This window comes from Triturus cristatus, chromosome 10, assembly GCF_964204655.1.
Source record: "Triturus cristatus chromosome 10, aTriCri1.1, whole genome shotgun sequence".
NCBI lineage: Eukaryota > Metazoa > Chordata > Amphibia > Caudata > Salamandridae > Triturus > Triturus cristatus.
The window spans coordinates 624,896,420-624,910,946 of record NC_140593.1 but is presented as its reverse complement, the minus strand read 5'-3'; the positions used below and the strand labels follow the sequence as shown (position 1 = coordinate 624,910,946).

At 44.2% G+C, this 14,527-nt stretch overlaps 1 protein-coding gene across 7 annotated transcripts in view; it reads right to left on the bottom strand.

Annotated features, from left to right (window-relative positions):
- Positions 1-853: 853 nt before the first annotated feature.
- Positions 854-14,527, bottom strand: part of LOC146789809 (ankyrin repeat and fibronectin type-III domain-containing protein 1-like) — a 2,714,698-nt gene continuing 2,701,024 nt past the window's right edge. For all 7 annotated transcript variants that reach the window (XM_085632159.1, XM_085632158.1, XM_085632162.1 and 4 more), the window contains one exon: positions 854-3,036. In XM_085632159.1, the coding sequence (XP_085488285.1) occupies positions 2,746-3,036 (291 nt within the window). In that variant the 3' untranslated portion in view covers positions 854-2,745. The remainder of the gene's footprint in view (positions 3,037-14,527) is intronic.

Here is a 14,527-nt window from a genome sequence, read left to right as displayed (position 1 = left end):
GTGACACAGTAACCCCTCCACCAGACTCTAAACCAGGCACTTTTTTGCGAGTGGAACATGGTTTTGAATAGATTGCCAAATGGTTAACTTGTTGATGTAATATATGCGGATATTGAATGTGTGTGGAGCTGATTACAGAACATATTTAGGACATCAACATGTATGTACTAATCATTTTTGTTTTCTAAATTATGACATAGAACCTAACAATCTAATGTATATCGAATGCATGGGTCTGATGAAAAGATCCACTAAATGCTGAAGGAAGAGCATAGTTTCGGGAAACCATGCTCTGGTTGTGAAGCATCACCATATAAAAATGGGTTCCAAATATATTGGAGGAAAAGCCTAACCATAATGTGTTGTAACCAGTGTTTTCTGGTTGGCTGCGTGACATCTGTCTCAAATCTTTTGAGCCTTTTGTTTGGTGACAAGAAATTACACTTCTACCTCTAGACAGCTGTGCCCATACTGTAAACATATGCACAATCAGATTCAAATTACAATATTACTAGTCTAGTAAAGTGCAGTGAAAAAGTGCCCATCTTTGATTGCTAAGGTTTACACATGCACACAATGCCTAGTGCTGTCTTGTTGCAGAACAGTTCCAGTTTACCATGAGTTTTATAAAGATAGCTTTGATTCTGTGTGTATGCTCGTTGACTTGAAAGGCTCTACTATTAGGGAAACATTTATTGGAATGAATACTGTGCTGAATGCACTTTTCTTGACCCACTATCCACTGGTTTTTCAACAATGTCTTCCATGCATTCCCCAATTGCTACTCACTTCATCACATATTATTGTAAATGTCCCCAAATTATGTAATATTTTAAACTTTGACAACTCAAATAATACCAAAAATATTTAATGTTTTCACACACTTTGCGGCACCAGTGCCTTGCATTTTCTATCATGTGAAGGATCTTCATTATTAAAAAAGACTTCTAGACTTGATATGTCACTATTTTCTGGAGACGATGAACAATGGGAAAATAATCAGTGGAAGTAGCTATAAGAGGAAGGGAGTTAGGATGGGAGTTGAATATTTAGTAAAGGAGAGGCAGCACAGGGAAAGGGGTCGAGGGTCAGATTCATTACCGTATTGCATTGGCCTTGTGTCACCCATGACATCCCAAGGTCATGGGTGACTTACCAACTAATGCAAGGCCCCCTTGCGTGGCCCTGTGTTGCTTGGTAAATCTAGAGTAACGCAAGGCAGCGCAAGTCACTGCCTTGTGTTATTCTGTCCTGGGTAGGCACTCCATGGGTGGAGTGTGGGTGTTCCCAATGATCCACCCATGGATTTTGGCATATTCCCAGATTTATCAATACTGGTAATCCTGGGAGTGCTTCAAAATGCTAAGCCTTCCTAGGGGAGGAGCAACAAGTAGAAACATCATTCTGCAGCAGACTTAGAAAGAGGAAAACACCTCAGAGGATTGCTTTTGTGCAGGAAGGTATCCCTTCCTGCACTAACACAATCTTGCCTGCAACGCAGGCACCATTGCACAATGGCACAAAGGTGCATGCAGTGGCGCTAGGCAGCAGATTGTGCACCAGCACAGGCAGAGAGCAGAAATGCACCATATATTGGTTAATATGGTGTATTCCTGTCCTCTCTCTTTCATGCTGTGTTGCGAGAAAAAATGATAAATCTGTCCCTAATGTCTAGAGAACTGCCAGTATTATGAGCACCAGAATAGGCAGAACTGAAACTGCAGTCAAAACAAAGGAAAATGAAAAGTAGAGGGGATGAAGAGGATAGATAGGGAGAATACTTACAAGGCAATAAGGATCCCAAGATTTGTATATTTCATTGCGACACATGGCTGCCAAAGATCACGCAATGCACAGCACAGCATAGTCATGAGAAAGGAGTTCCCAGTAGGTTCTGGCAGCACACCAGTTTTTACTGTGGACCATAACGAGTTCAAAAAATGTTGGCAAACTAACAAACAGGCCTAGCGGCTAGTAAAACATCATGCTTTTGGACACACAGGGGCCAGTTTGCACAGTCACTGACAGCAACCAAGAGAAAGAAGCAAAACCGAACAGGGGCAGGGAATCCTCATAACACAATCTCAAAGCATAACGTCAAAGTATGGTTGTGTGCTTGTATGAAACATTTCCTATTAAACAAGTGAATAAAGGGGATTTCAGGGATTTTTCATCTGTCAAGCTGAGTGTCTCTGGCACTCAATATATTTTTTACAGAAAACAAATATGTTATTCCAGGAATTATTTGCAATAAAATATTTCTCAAGGTACAGTGAAACAAACACAGTAAACAAAACAATATTCTCTCAATAGGTTTTTTTCTTATAGTGAATTACTTCATATTCTTCCTTCTGAACATTGGACAAGGGAAACCATTCAGTATCCCCTAAAGTCTCTGTATTTTCATCCTCAGTAAACTCCCAAATGTGAGAAATGTATTGCTTCTTAGAATGTGTCTAAATGATTCCTAAATTCCAATTCAGTGACTGTTCTGTCATGTACAAAGTTCTCCATGCTCCTGTGAGCCATCCTCATCTTTTGGAGTTTTAAAAATGTGTTGATATGTCTTTGGTTACAAAAACTAAAACAAAAGATCGAAGGAAATGCTCATTTCTCCCGTTGGTCTTTCAAAAGGGGGTATCTACTTTAGAAAGTAAACATTTGAGATGAGCTGTTGGCTCCATGGAAGTTGAGGTTCTTTAGAGTGTTGGCCTCTCCAGTTGATCACTCTGAGGTCCTGGTCCCTCACACGGTTGTTGCAGGCCCATACTGGAAGAGGAGAGGGGAAGTTTCTCGGATGCGAACACTGAACCGGCCCTTTGTCCAGCTGGTCTGTAGTGAGAGGGGCAGGAAGTCGTCTGGCAGCCACTGTTCTTTGTTGTTTTCCGAGACAAAGACCAGTGCAAAGTGGTTTAATTGGTCCTCCCCATAGCAGTAGGCCTCTGTAGTTCCCAACATGCCCCTGGAAACTTCATTCATTTCCAACACCACCAGCTTCACTACCTCCTGGGCTGAAGTTTTGTGGGTCACGTGGAGCTGGAGACACAAAGACAAAGCACAGAGTATGAAATGAAAAACTGAGGGGTTATGGTATAGATTATTCACAACATCTCTTGTGAGATATGGTTCATCACACTTTTGAATATCCCCAAAAATTGTCAGGTACTAACGAAGAGCCAGATTCATAAAGCTTTCTCCATAAGTAATTGTAACTTACTTCTGGACATTTAAGAATGAGTTAAGAATAAGTCCCACCTTCTCAGAGAACAATCTTTGTGAATTAGATGCATAGACAGAATTGAAATGCAACAATTGTATTTGAAGGAAGCCAGCAATTTTCATAGTAATTTACTAAAGCACTTGTTGCCTGGCATGTGACAGATTTTACTAAAGAATCTACACACATATGGTAATTCATTTTGCGACATTAAAGTCACTTGTCGTACAGTATTATTTTCCAAATGTTTCAGACATGTAAAGATTAAATAGTTTAGGGAAATATTTTTGAAAGATTGAATACAATATTGGAAGAGTATATTAGTGACTTATTAAAGTCAGGAACTTTCAAGTTGGAGTCAGTTTTCACAATGTTTTCATGGGGTAAGTAACCGTTTTTGATGCGCGCCATCCTAACTGCAAAAAAGATTACATACAGTAAGTTTGAAAGGAGACAAAAATACCAGGAAAAGCAGAACACTGGGTATTATGACTATCTGCCTCATATCCGTGGTCCTTACTGAGTAAGGAAAAGTCTATTCAGTTTCGTAACTACTCTGTTAAGAGTTTTAGATTTGCACGACTAAGGAGATTTCAATGTATCCTTGTAGGTATATAAATATTTATATCAGTGTGTGTGTGTGTGTGCGCACATCTGCATTGTCATTTGGGATTTCATCAGTGGTGTCATATGTGAGGTCATAAGCAGTGTATGACTGGGGTGTGATGTATGGTTATTCTACCCATCCATAACTGACGAATTGCAGTGGTTTTTAGGGTTTGGTTTGTGAACATATATGTACTATAATAGCGTTTTAAGTGAAATTCATTGTGTTTTTTAAAAATATTTTAAGGCCTTACTACCAAAGCCAATCACTACACTTTAATTGTGTATTTTTTAATTAATATCTGTTTTCTCATCACATGCCACACCCAAAAGTTGATTATATACCACATTCAACAGCTGGCCAAAGGCTAGGCCTAGAGCACTACCTGCTGTGGGTGATCCACAGGAGAGAGGGAGAGGGAATCCCCCACTACCAGGTCTGAACTTTGGCCAAGCCCTGTGCCCAAGAGTGGTTGGGGGCCAGCACCCACTACATATGGCTTACAGCCTAATCCTATGCGAACACCCAACCCCCCTTATGAATAGCACGTTAGGTGTGGGGGAATATGCGATGTTATATCGCATGCGCTACAACGCATGCAGTTACAACGCGATCGCTACAATGACCTCATTGGTACACTGCAACCCATTATATCGCAAGTCGTTTTTACGACTTGCTGTAGGGGGCGCGCTGGATTTAGGAATAGTATAATTTACTATTCCAACTCCAGCGTGTGCAACAGTAGGGAAGATGTTGGAATAGTAAATTATACTATTCCTTAGTTTAGCGCGCCCCCTACAACATGTCATAGAAACAACTTGTGATGTAATGACATGCATTGTGACAACGCGGTTGTTGTAACGACTGCATTGTAATCGCATGTATAGTAGAGCATGCAATGTAAATGCTGTTTCCCATGTAGGGCCTTGCCGTAAGAAAGATTAACATCGAAATATATATATTTCTCAACTGAAATTGGTGGTTCTAACAAGAGCCTTTTTACTCTACCCCTGTTGAGGAATCTCCACAAATTTCAGATTACCAGGAGTAATTAAAACGTGCAAAGCATCTGCCAGATTTTCTGGACACTCATCAAATGGTATTGCGATGATAGGAAAAATGAAAAACCCCTTCCTCTCTATCAAGATATATCTAACTTTGATTCGAGAGGTCTTATGAATTTTTAATTGAGAACAATTTGCAAAACGAATTTCTCTCTATTAGAGAGCAAAGCATCCTATGGAAATTAAAATGGGAATAATACTTTTTACACCACTCTCACTCTGCCCCTCCCTCCACCCAAGATGTAAATGAATGAAACCTGTCACAGTAAACAGAAATCTGCTGACTTTATTCTGTTTTGGAAAATTTGATGCAGTTTTGTTGATCACTGCCAAAATTATCAATAAAACGAAAAATATCTTGTCATTGGAAACTCTGACCTAACTTTAACCACAGAGGCGCTACTCCTGCCTCTTCTAATATATATATTTATATATGCATGACATAGTCTGGATGTACAAAACTACAAATTCAGTAGTATAAGCTCCTAAACCCATTCTTCACAAGACTCACAAACAATGGACATTTTTTCACAAATCCCTGTGAAGTATGGCTTTCATGGGTGCCCCAATCCACTGTGCACAACTTTGTAGTTGTCTGTTGTTTAATTAACATTCTATTCATGAAACGTAACCAAAACCTAAGCTGTCTAATTTCAATCAGCTCAAGTTGATAGCTGCTTCTTAGAGAGAACAGTTTAGCTCTCCCTTTCACATACAGAATGTGTTTCTTAATGAAGAGACAGACATATCACGTCTGGAGTTATAGTTAGGTCTGACTTTCCACTCAAAGGACTCAAATGACATTATTTTTTATTTACTAGTAATGTGGGGGCTATTAAAGAAACTCCTCAAAGCTATCCATAAACATATTTATGTGATTTGGATTCTGTCTGGGCAGGTTTTGTTCATATCCATCAAGCAGCACAAAGAAGGTGGAGGATGGCTCAATTTTAAATCCCATAGGAATATTTAACCTGCATTAAAGACAAAATGATGGACTGGAATTACACCTAAGTGTAGATGAAACTTGAACTTTATATTATAGAAAGGAAGTGCCTTTGCTTGATTTGGTAATACAATGGGTAGTGATTTAAGAAATGAGTGTCAGGAAAGTGACAATTATAGACCATGAAGCGCGAACTTCAGACGGACCTGCGGGACGTACGCCGCGATGTGGCCTCTCTGGGAGAGCAACTTCACATGTTAGAGGAGCATGAAGCTGGAAAGGATGAGGAAATTGAGAACCTCCAACAAGAAGTCCTCCGGTTACAGGAGCAGAACCTGGACCTGCAGACCCATACCAAGGAGTTAGAAAACAGGTCCCGACGGAATAACATGCGCATCCGAGGAATGGTGCACGACGACGGTGACAGCGACATCGATGTCCTCGTTCCCAGCGACTTACCTGGGCTACCTCGGCTTTAGGACAACTACAGCTTGACTGTCATTTAGACACTTGCAGCACATGGCGTCCCCCCCATTTAGTGTAGATGAGTGTTAAGATCCTAACATTAAACGTAAAAGGGCTTAACAACCCAATTAAACATAGGGCTATCCTGTCTTCTTTGAAAGATTCTGGGGCCCATATCTGTTTACTGCAGGAGACCTATTTGATGCCCAGCGATACCCATAGAATGCGCTCATGGCTTTCACGCAACAGTACTAGTCTACCCTCCCTACCAAGAAGGCCGGGGTAGCCATGCTGGTTGCGTGTACGTTTCCCGGGGGAATGGGGGCCAAGGTATTGGAGATTAAAAGGTGGCTCTTGGTGCATTTGGTGACCATAGGAGGACACACCCTAACACTGGCCACTATATACGCCCCTAACGAGGGACAGGAGAACTTTTTACACAAAGCGATAGGCGACTTCACCTCTAAACCCGATCCACAAATCCTTATTAGGGGCAACCTGAACATCGTGTTTGACGTTCAGCTTGATTGTTCCACACAGTGGCAGGGACTGACGGGGGTTCTCCCTGACACACACCGCCAATGGCGGCATAACCTGGGCCTAGAAGATTTGTGGAGTCTTTTTCCTCACACACTCAGCTATACTTTTTATTCTCATGCCCGGGGGACTTATGCCAGGCTGGACTACTTCCTAATGACCCGTTCTCTCCTTCAGGTAGCGCAGACCTCAGTCATTGAGCCCCAGGCACTCTCGGATCACGCGGCCCTGGCCACGACTCTGCTGTTCCCCCCTACCTCTAGACCGTCATACTCCTGGAGACTTAGGGATTCACTCCTGCACCATCCTGAAGTCGTCACCCACCTCACAAAGTCACTGAAACACTTCTTAGCTATAAAAGATATGCAAGACACCTCAATTGTCTCCCTTTGGGAAACCCTCAAATTAGTAGCTTGGGGCGACTTCATAGCTACATCCGCTGCTGATAATAGGGCACGCAGAGAGAAGAGGGAGGAACTTTCTAAGCAAGTACTTGAATTACAAGGGATCCATAAGAGGACGGGGGCCCCTTGAATATGGAGAAAACTGAAAGCAGCCAGGGTGCAGCTGGCCAGCCTTGATCTCAACAGGGCGGAATACGCTGCGCTTCATTTGAAACACACATTTTATACTGGGGGGGACAAATGCAGCAGTTTATTGGCCCATAAATTGCGTGCACAAAGACAGGCAGTGACAGTCCCGCTCATTCTGACTGACGAGGGCATTGAGAACACACAGGATGAGGATATAGCAAACACTTTTCGAGATTTTGATGCAAAGTTGTATACCGCACAGTCTTTACCTGACCAGAACCCATCCAGATATTGTCACAGCATAACACATTCCAAGCTGATGGCTAACCAGGAAGTGGCCCTAGATAGTTCCATCAGAGTCGAAGAAGTTATCTCGGCCATAGCTCGACTTAAACTCCTTAAATCGCCAAGCCCAGATGGATTTACCACCCTTTTTTACAAAACGTTTTGTTCACTCGTAGCCCAAATACTGACACGAATTTTCAATGCCATCAAGGACATCAGGGGGCTGCCACCCACAATGCTTTTGGCGTCAGTGGCAGTTTTGCCCAAACATGGCAAAGACAATAAATATTGTGCCTCTTATAGGCTGATATCTCTCTTGAACATCGACTTCAAGATCTTCACAGGGATTCTTGTGGCTAGAATCGGGCCCATGATGCCAGGATTATTAGACCTGGAGCAAGCCGGGTTCGTCACGAGTAGGCAGTGTAGCTACAATACTAGAAGGCTACTACATCTCTTGGACAAGTCCCACCGACAGTTGGAGTAGCGCGTCTTCCTATCAATAGACTCCAAGAAGCAGTTTGACAGGGTCCACTGGCTCTTCTTGGAGACTTTTCTGGAGAGGTTCAGGTTTGGGCGCCGCTTTGGCCAATGGGTTTTCAGCAACTACAGCCACCCTTCAGCCAATGTCAGAGTAAATGGCTTTACCTCTGAACCCTTTAATATCACCAGGGAACGTGTCAGGGCTGCCCGCTCTCCCCCCTATTCTTTGCTCTTTACATGGAGCCACTAGCTCAATGGGTCCGGGAGAACCAGCAGATTCAGGGGATCCTTTTTGGGGGAGAGCGCCATACAATCAGCCTTTATGCGGACGATGTTGTTGCTACGCTGGAGTCCCCCATACCTCAGTTCCAGCGTTTTTGGCCAAATTAGAGGAATTTACAGCAGCTTCTGGATTCAAGGTCAATGTGGCCAAGTAGCAAGCGTTGGGCTTCTCACTGAAGGAGACCACCACCACGGTTCTGGCCCAGGCATGCCCTATTCAGTGGGATCAAAAGGTTATGCCCTATCTGAGTATTACGCTGTCCTTATCCACCGCTGAGACGACATCCCTGAACTACTCCCGGCTACTGCATCAGACGAGGCAGAAGCTCAAACAATGGCGGCCGTTCAATCTCTCGTGGCTGGGTAGAGTAGCAGCCCTCAAGCTGAGCAGCCTCCCCAAAGTCCTATAACTCTTCCAAACCCTCCCGGTAGAACCTCCCCCGGGTGTTTTAAAGCAGTTACAATCCAAATGTAACGCTTTTGTCTGGGTGGAAAAGAGGCAGCGAATACACAGGGGCCTGGGTTTTAGACCCCATGAGGAGGGGGGGATGGGGATCTCCGATCTTGACCGCTATTATAAAGCAACGCAGCTGCGGATTCTATTAGAATGGGCCCAACCGGAATCTGGGAAGTGCTGGATCTTTATGGAGCGTGCACTAGCAAAAAAGGCTCTCTGGAAGGTTCCATTTCTTCGCAAGGCCTCTGGGCCCTCTGGGCTGTATGGCTCCCCTGTGGCCCACGCCACATTGAAAGCTTGGGATGCTACAGCTCTACGTAATGGTCTGACAACTTTCTCTTCGCCCCTCACTCCTATTACGGAAAATCCTGATTTCTCCTCGGGCCTTGATAGGGAAGCTTTTAGTCAGTGGGATACAGCCGGGCACAGTTCTATTGGAAAAATTTTTGATATTGAAGGCCCTCGATCCTTCGAGGATTTTAAGTCTGACTTTCGCATATTTGAAATGGAACGCTACCATTATTTGCAAATACGACACTTGGTCATGCAACCCCAAATCCGCCCAGGAGTGGAGAGGTCCCTCACTCAGTATGAGCGCTGGTTTCTTTCGAAGCAATCCACAAAGCGACTTGTCACTGAACTCTACCACATCATGCTTCCCCCAGAACAGGTGGTTAAGTCAGCGGGCCAAAGACGGTGGGAGGCCGAACTCGGTCGGACCTTGACCACTAAAGAACGGACTGACATTTATTACAGAGCCCGACATTTAGCGCGTAATATATCTAGCAATGAAACGGCCACTAAGATTATGACTCATTGGTATCTTACACCCTCCCGACTCCAAAAGAGTGACCCTGACCATTCCCCTACTTGCTGAAGAGGGTGCGACGCTGAAGACACACTCTTGCACCTGTTGTGGGAGTGCCCTACCTTCACTACTCACTGGACACAGGTGCTGGACGAGATTGATAACCACTTCGACACTACACTATTACGCTTCCCTGCATATGTGGTCCTGGGAATGTCCGATAGGCTTACCTTTCCCCTCGAGTCTCGTAAGGGTAAGCAACTAGGTATAGCTTTAGGGGCGGCACTACAGAATATATTATCACACTGGGGCACAGACAGAACACCAACAGTGCAGGGATGGTTACATCGATTGTGGTATGTTCTTGGCATGAAAAGCATCTCCTTCTCACTTCTTTTGCCGATGTGTGGCGGCCCTTTGTTTCTCTGTTGTGCACTGAATTCCGGGAGCGGTCCTGCCCTAGATATTTACGGCTGCCACGCCTTCCCGAGTTGAGCCAAAGTGTAAACTAAACATTACTATTCGGCGCAATGGAGTGCTGGGTCTGCTCTTCACTTTTCTGTCCAGACATATTAAACAGGGGAGGAGACGGGAGGGGAGAGGAGAGGGTGGGGAGAGGGAGGGGGCAGGGAATTCCATCTTTGTGTTATTTTGATGCTCTGCAAAACAATACAACAGTTGCATCTTGTTTGTAGATAACTCAATAAAAATATTTCAAACTAAAAGATAATTTTGATGATGCACCAGTGTCAAAGAAGGCTTAAAATCCCAGTACCTTTAAATAACAATAAACATTGTTCAAATGGCCATAGACCCAAACAGCAGTGTTTGTGTAGTATCACTGATGTGGAAATGCTAAGCTCCCCTACTCCCCCTAGAAGTCACCATATTTCAAATGTCTACTACATGTTGTGTGAGGGAGTTCCTGAGAAGAGAGCTGCTTTAACCACTCATGGACCTTATTCTGTTTCCTTTCTGGTGTATTCTGGAACGGAACCAGCCCTATCTTCAGCTTTGAGAGTGCTGCAAGTTATTTTGGGGATACTTTTCTGGTAAAAACCATTTTCTCGCCCAGGGAGCCTTCTTCTCTGTCACCAACTGGCATTATGACGGACATGCAAAAACATCTCCTGCTCTATCTGTAAAGAGAAAAGGATCTATACTGTTGAGTCATAGAAGCAATGTATTTAATGCGTTTTATCCAGTGTACAAGGCTTGACACTGCAACATGTGGAAAACCTTCCATAATTCTGAAGGATAAAGAGAGCTGGATGACATTATATTTACTGGAGAAAAAGAAATAAGAAATATTCTTCTAAGGTTGATGCCCCCCATATGTGCATACGCCAGTGAACAGTGGTGCACTAAGCAATTCCCTGAAGGTAGCACAAAAAAGGAAGGGTGGGGTGCCTAGAGCTGAACTTACACCCTTAACGACCTGTAGCCACCTCAACAGATGAATGAACTTGAGTTTTCTCAGAAAAACACTCCTGGAATGATGAACAACAATCTAAGCAAACAACTGGGAAATTCTAGTACCATTTATGTCCTAAATGAACTGCTGGCCTAGCTAGTGACCTTTTAGTCATCTTCAACAATGACGAAGAGAAAGCCACTGTCATTGGCGACACCATCCCCATTGTCACCTTTGGGACAAGTCTTGTTGACGAAATTGAAAAGATCTTTATCAGCGAGGACCCCGTAGATGACTAGGCTGTTACTTACGATGATAGCTCCTTTGGCAGCAAGACCATTGCAGAAGATGATACAATCGGCAACCACCCTGAAGATCTCTCTCCTTCCACTGTGAATCCATCTTTCGTGGTCGATGGCAAACTCCGGAATGCTGCCTTCCACCTCGCCGATGACAGCCTTGTTGACATGGTTGACAATGACCTTGCCAACGGTACTATTGACTATTAATTTTTGAGCATCAGTTATCTTTTCACCCATAAAGGTGATGGCAAGCCTACCCACTCGGATTCTGGACTCTGACCTACTGGTAGATCTCAGAAATTAAGAAACCTCGGAGAAGGCCTACAGTCCTATGTGCCCGTTACGTTCCTGAGTTTGGAGAAGAGGCCTTAGATAAAGAGAAAGCCTACCAGGAGCATGAGTACAGGTCACAGACCTTCGTAGCTAGCAATCCTCAGTGTTATGGACCTTATCATTACTATAAGGAACTAGAGATCATACAGGTTGCTGTTGCATTTTGCTTAACTTTGCAGAAGGTGATGGCTACCTTCCAAAGATTGTTTCCTCAACAGTCTGCTGGATAACCTATACCTTCCCTTCCCTGGGTCCCAACCATGCTTACTCTACCTCCAATTCCGCCTCCTACGGGCAAAGCCCCCAAAGCTCTCAAACAACCACTGGTCCAGTCAACACCAAAAACCTGGGGGATGAAGTCTCCTCAGATTCTGAGTATTCAGATTTGGAAGAAGAAGGTGAACACCAACAAGGAGACGATGGAAGCAATGATGACTGGGATGGCTATATCTTACACAATGATGCAGATACATCGCCTGTCCAACCAAAGCGGTCGATGGCATAGCCAGGAATGATGCCTTCCACCTCATCAATGACAGCCCTGTTGACATGGTCGACAACGACCTTGTCGATCATACTTTTGACAATGAACTTTTGAGCATCAGTTATCATTTCACCAATAAAGTTGATAGCAAGCTTACCCACCTAGATTCTTGACTCTGACCTACTGGTAGATGTCAACGACTAGGGCACCTTGGGGAAGGCCTACAGTCCTATGCAGCCAGTCACACCATCATAGAGACAGCTGGCAGAGCGATAATTACGGCCGTAGACTTAGTTTGATAATGGCAACATCAATGAAGGACGCAAATGCCATAGCAATATTGGGGCATTATGACCTTTAGGTGGGACATCACAGGTCGCCACTGATCTACCTCATCTCTGAAGACAAAAAGAGAGACTGCTAAGACAGTCATCAAGGAGCGAGCAATAACATCTGCAGCCATCATTGATGCTGCAGTGGATGTATTGAATGCAGGCTTTTACCAGCTGGCAGGAGCAAGTATTTTCATGAGGCAGAGATGGCTAAAGTCTACAAATTTCCATCCAGAGGTTCAAGAAAACATCCTAGACATGCTATTTGATGAACTCACCTTGTTTGGAAAACATATAGATGAAGCTCAACAAAACATAAAGACAAACACAGATACAGCAAAATCCCTTGGAGTTATGTAGTATTTATGTCTCGGCTACACCACTTTGTGTTGCTCATTAAGATACTATGCTTATAGGTGAGGTTTCTAGACAGAACTGAGACTAATGAAACACCACTGCAAATAATTGGAGCGCAAATAGATAATGAGCCATGACTATGCAGACAGGAGCACGTTCAAATCCGCTCTAAGACACTGCCACCAAATGACTGAACCACGAAACTCCCCACTCTGGAAGACCTCATTGATGCCCACACTAACAAAAGCCAGGAAATCTTTGCCATCGCAAAAGATTTCAAGTCACCAGCGGCTGCCTCAAAAGAGATCACCCCCTTGCAGGATCTCTGCCTGCAATCTCTCTCAATTCAGCAACAAAATCAATGCCGTTTGCAGCAACTTCCACTGGACCCAACCCAACAGACCTGGCAAAACACCTCCTGATTTTATCCCCAAAAAACAATGTTAACCACATGGCCTATTATCACTCCAGAAAAACCGCTACTACCATGAAGTCTGTTCACTCAGGTGCCCCATCAGATCTACTCCCACCATACCTACTTCAGAAGACTACAATGCATCAGCTCATGCTCACACCCATTCTGAATGCCTCCATCTCTTCTGCGACCTTGACAGATACTTGGAAACACTCAATTGTCCTCCCACTGCTTAAGACATTCTGGGGCCTATGTACAAGCCCCTTGTGCCACAGGTGCGTTACTTTTAATATGGGAAAAAGTGACATACCGGCAACGCAAGGGGCTTGTAAATAAGCCCTCCGCGCAGCCACTTCAACATGACTGCCCAAGTCAATAGTGTCACTGCCTCATGCTTCCATACCCTAAAGATGCTAAGGAAGATTTTCAAATTGTTTCCAATCTGCACCTGGAATACGGTCATGCACGCCCTGGTCAAAAGCATGCTGGACTACGGGAACACCCTCTATGCCGGGATCAACAAAAATCGCACCAGAAGGCTGCAGATCAGTCAGAACTCAGGGAACAGAATCACTCTCAACCTCCCATGCCCTACTCACATCACACCACACCTGATGAAGCTCCACTGGCTCCCCATTCACAAACGAGCACAATTCAAACTCCGCACCCACATTTGCAATACACTACATAACACTGGCCCAGCATACATCAACAATCGTATCTGCTTTCTCAAACCTTCCATAAACGCCAGGCTATGCCAATGCACTCTACATCATCATACTAACTTTACCAAACACCCGGATGCTTCACTTATCCATCGGATTTATAGCGGCCATCTTCCCACATGCTCAGATATTGGATCTCTGCATCCTGAACAACTTTGCTGCCCGCACTCAGGTCGTGATTGCCCCCAGATCCTGTGGAACCCCTGATTAGCCCTACGCTAACCTATCAGGATATGATTTCTCGATTACCCATTGTTTGTCCACACAAGATCATCCACTGATCTCTTACAGTGAATTCTTTGCAACTTGCTGCCTTGCTGGACCTTTAAGGCCGCTCCGCATGACCCGATTGTCTGCTGGACCTCTAAGGCTGCCCCGCATGACTAAATTTTCTGCGGCACTACCCATCAGCACTACTCTGAAATTAGTGACCATTGTCCTGATGATGATCTGGAATTGATCAGGTCGAAACGCCGTCGAC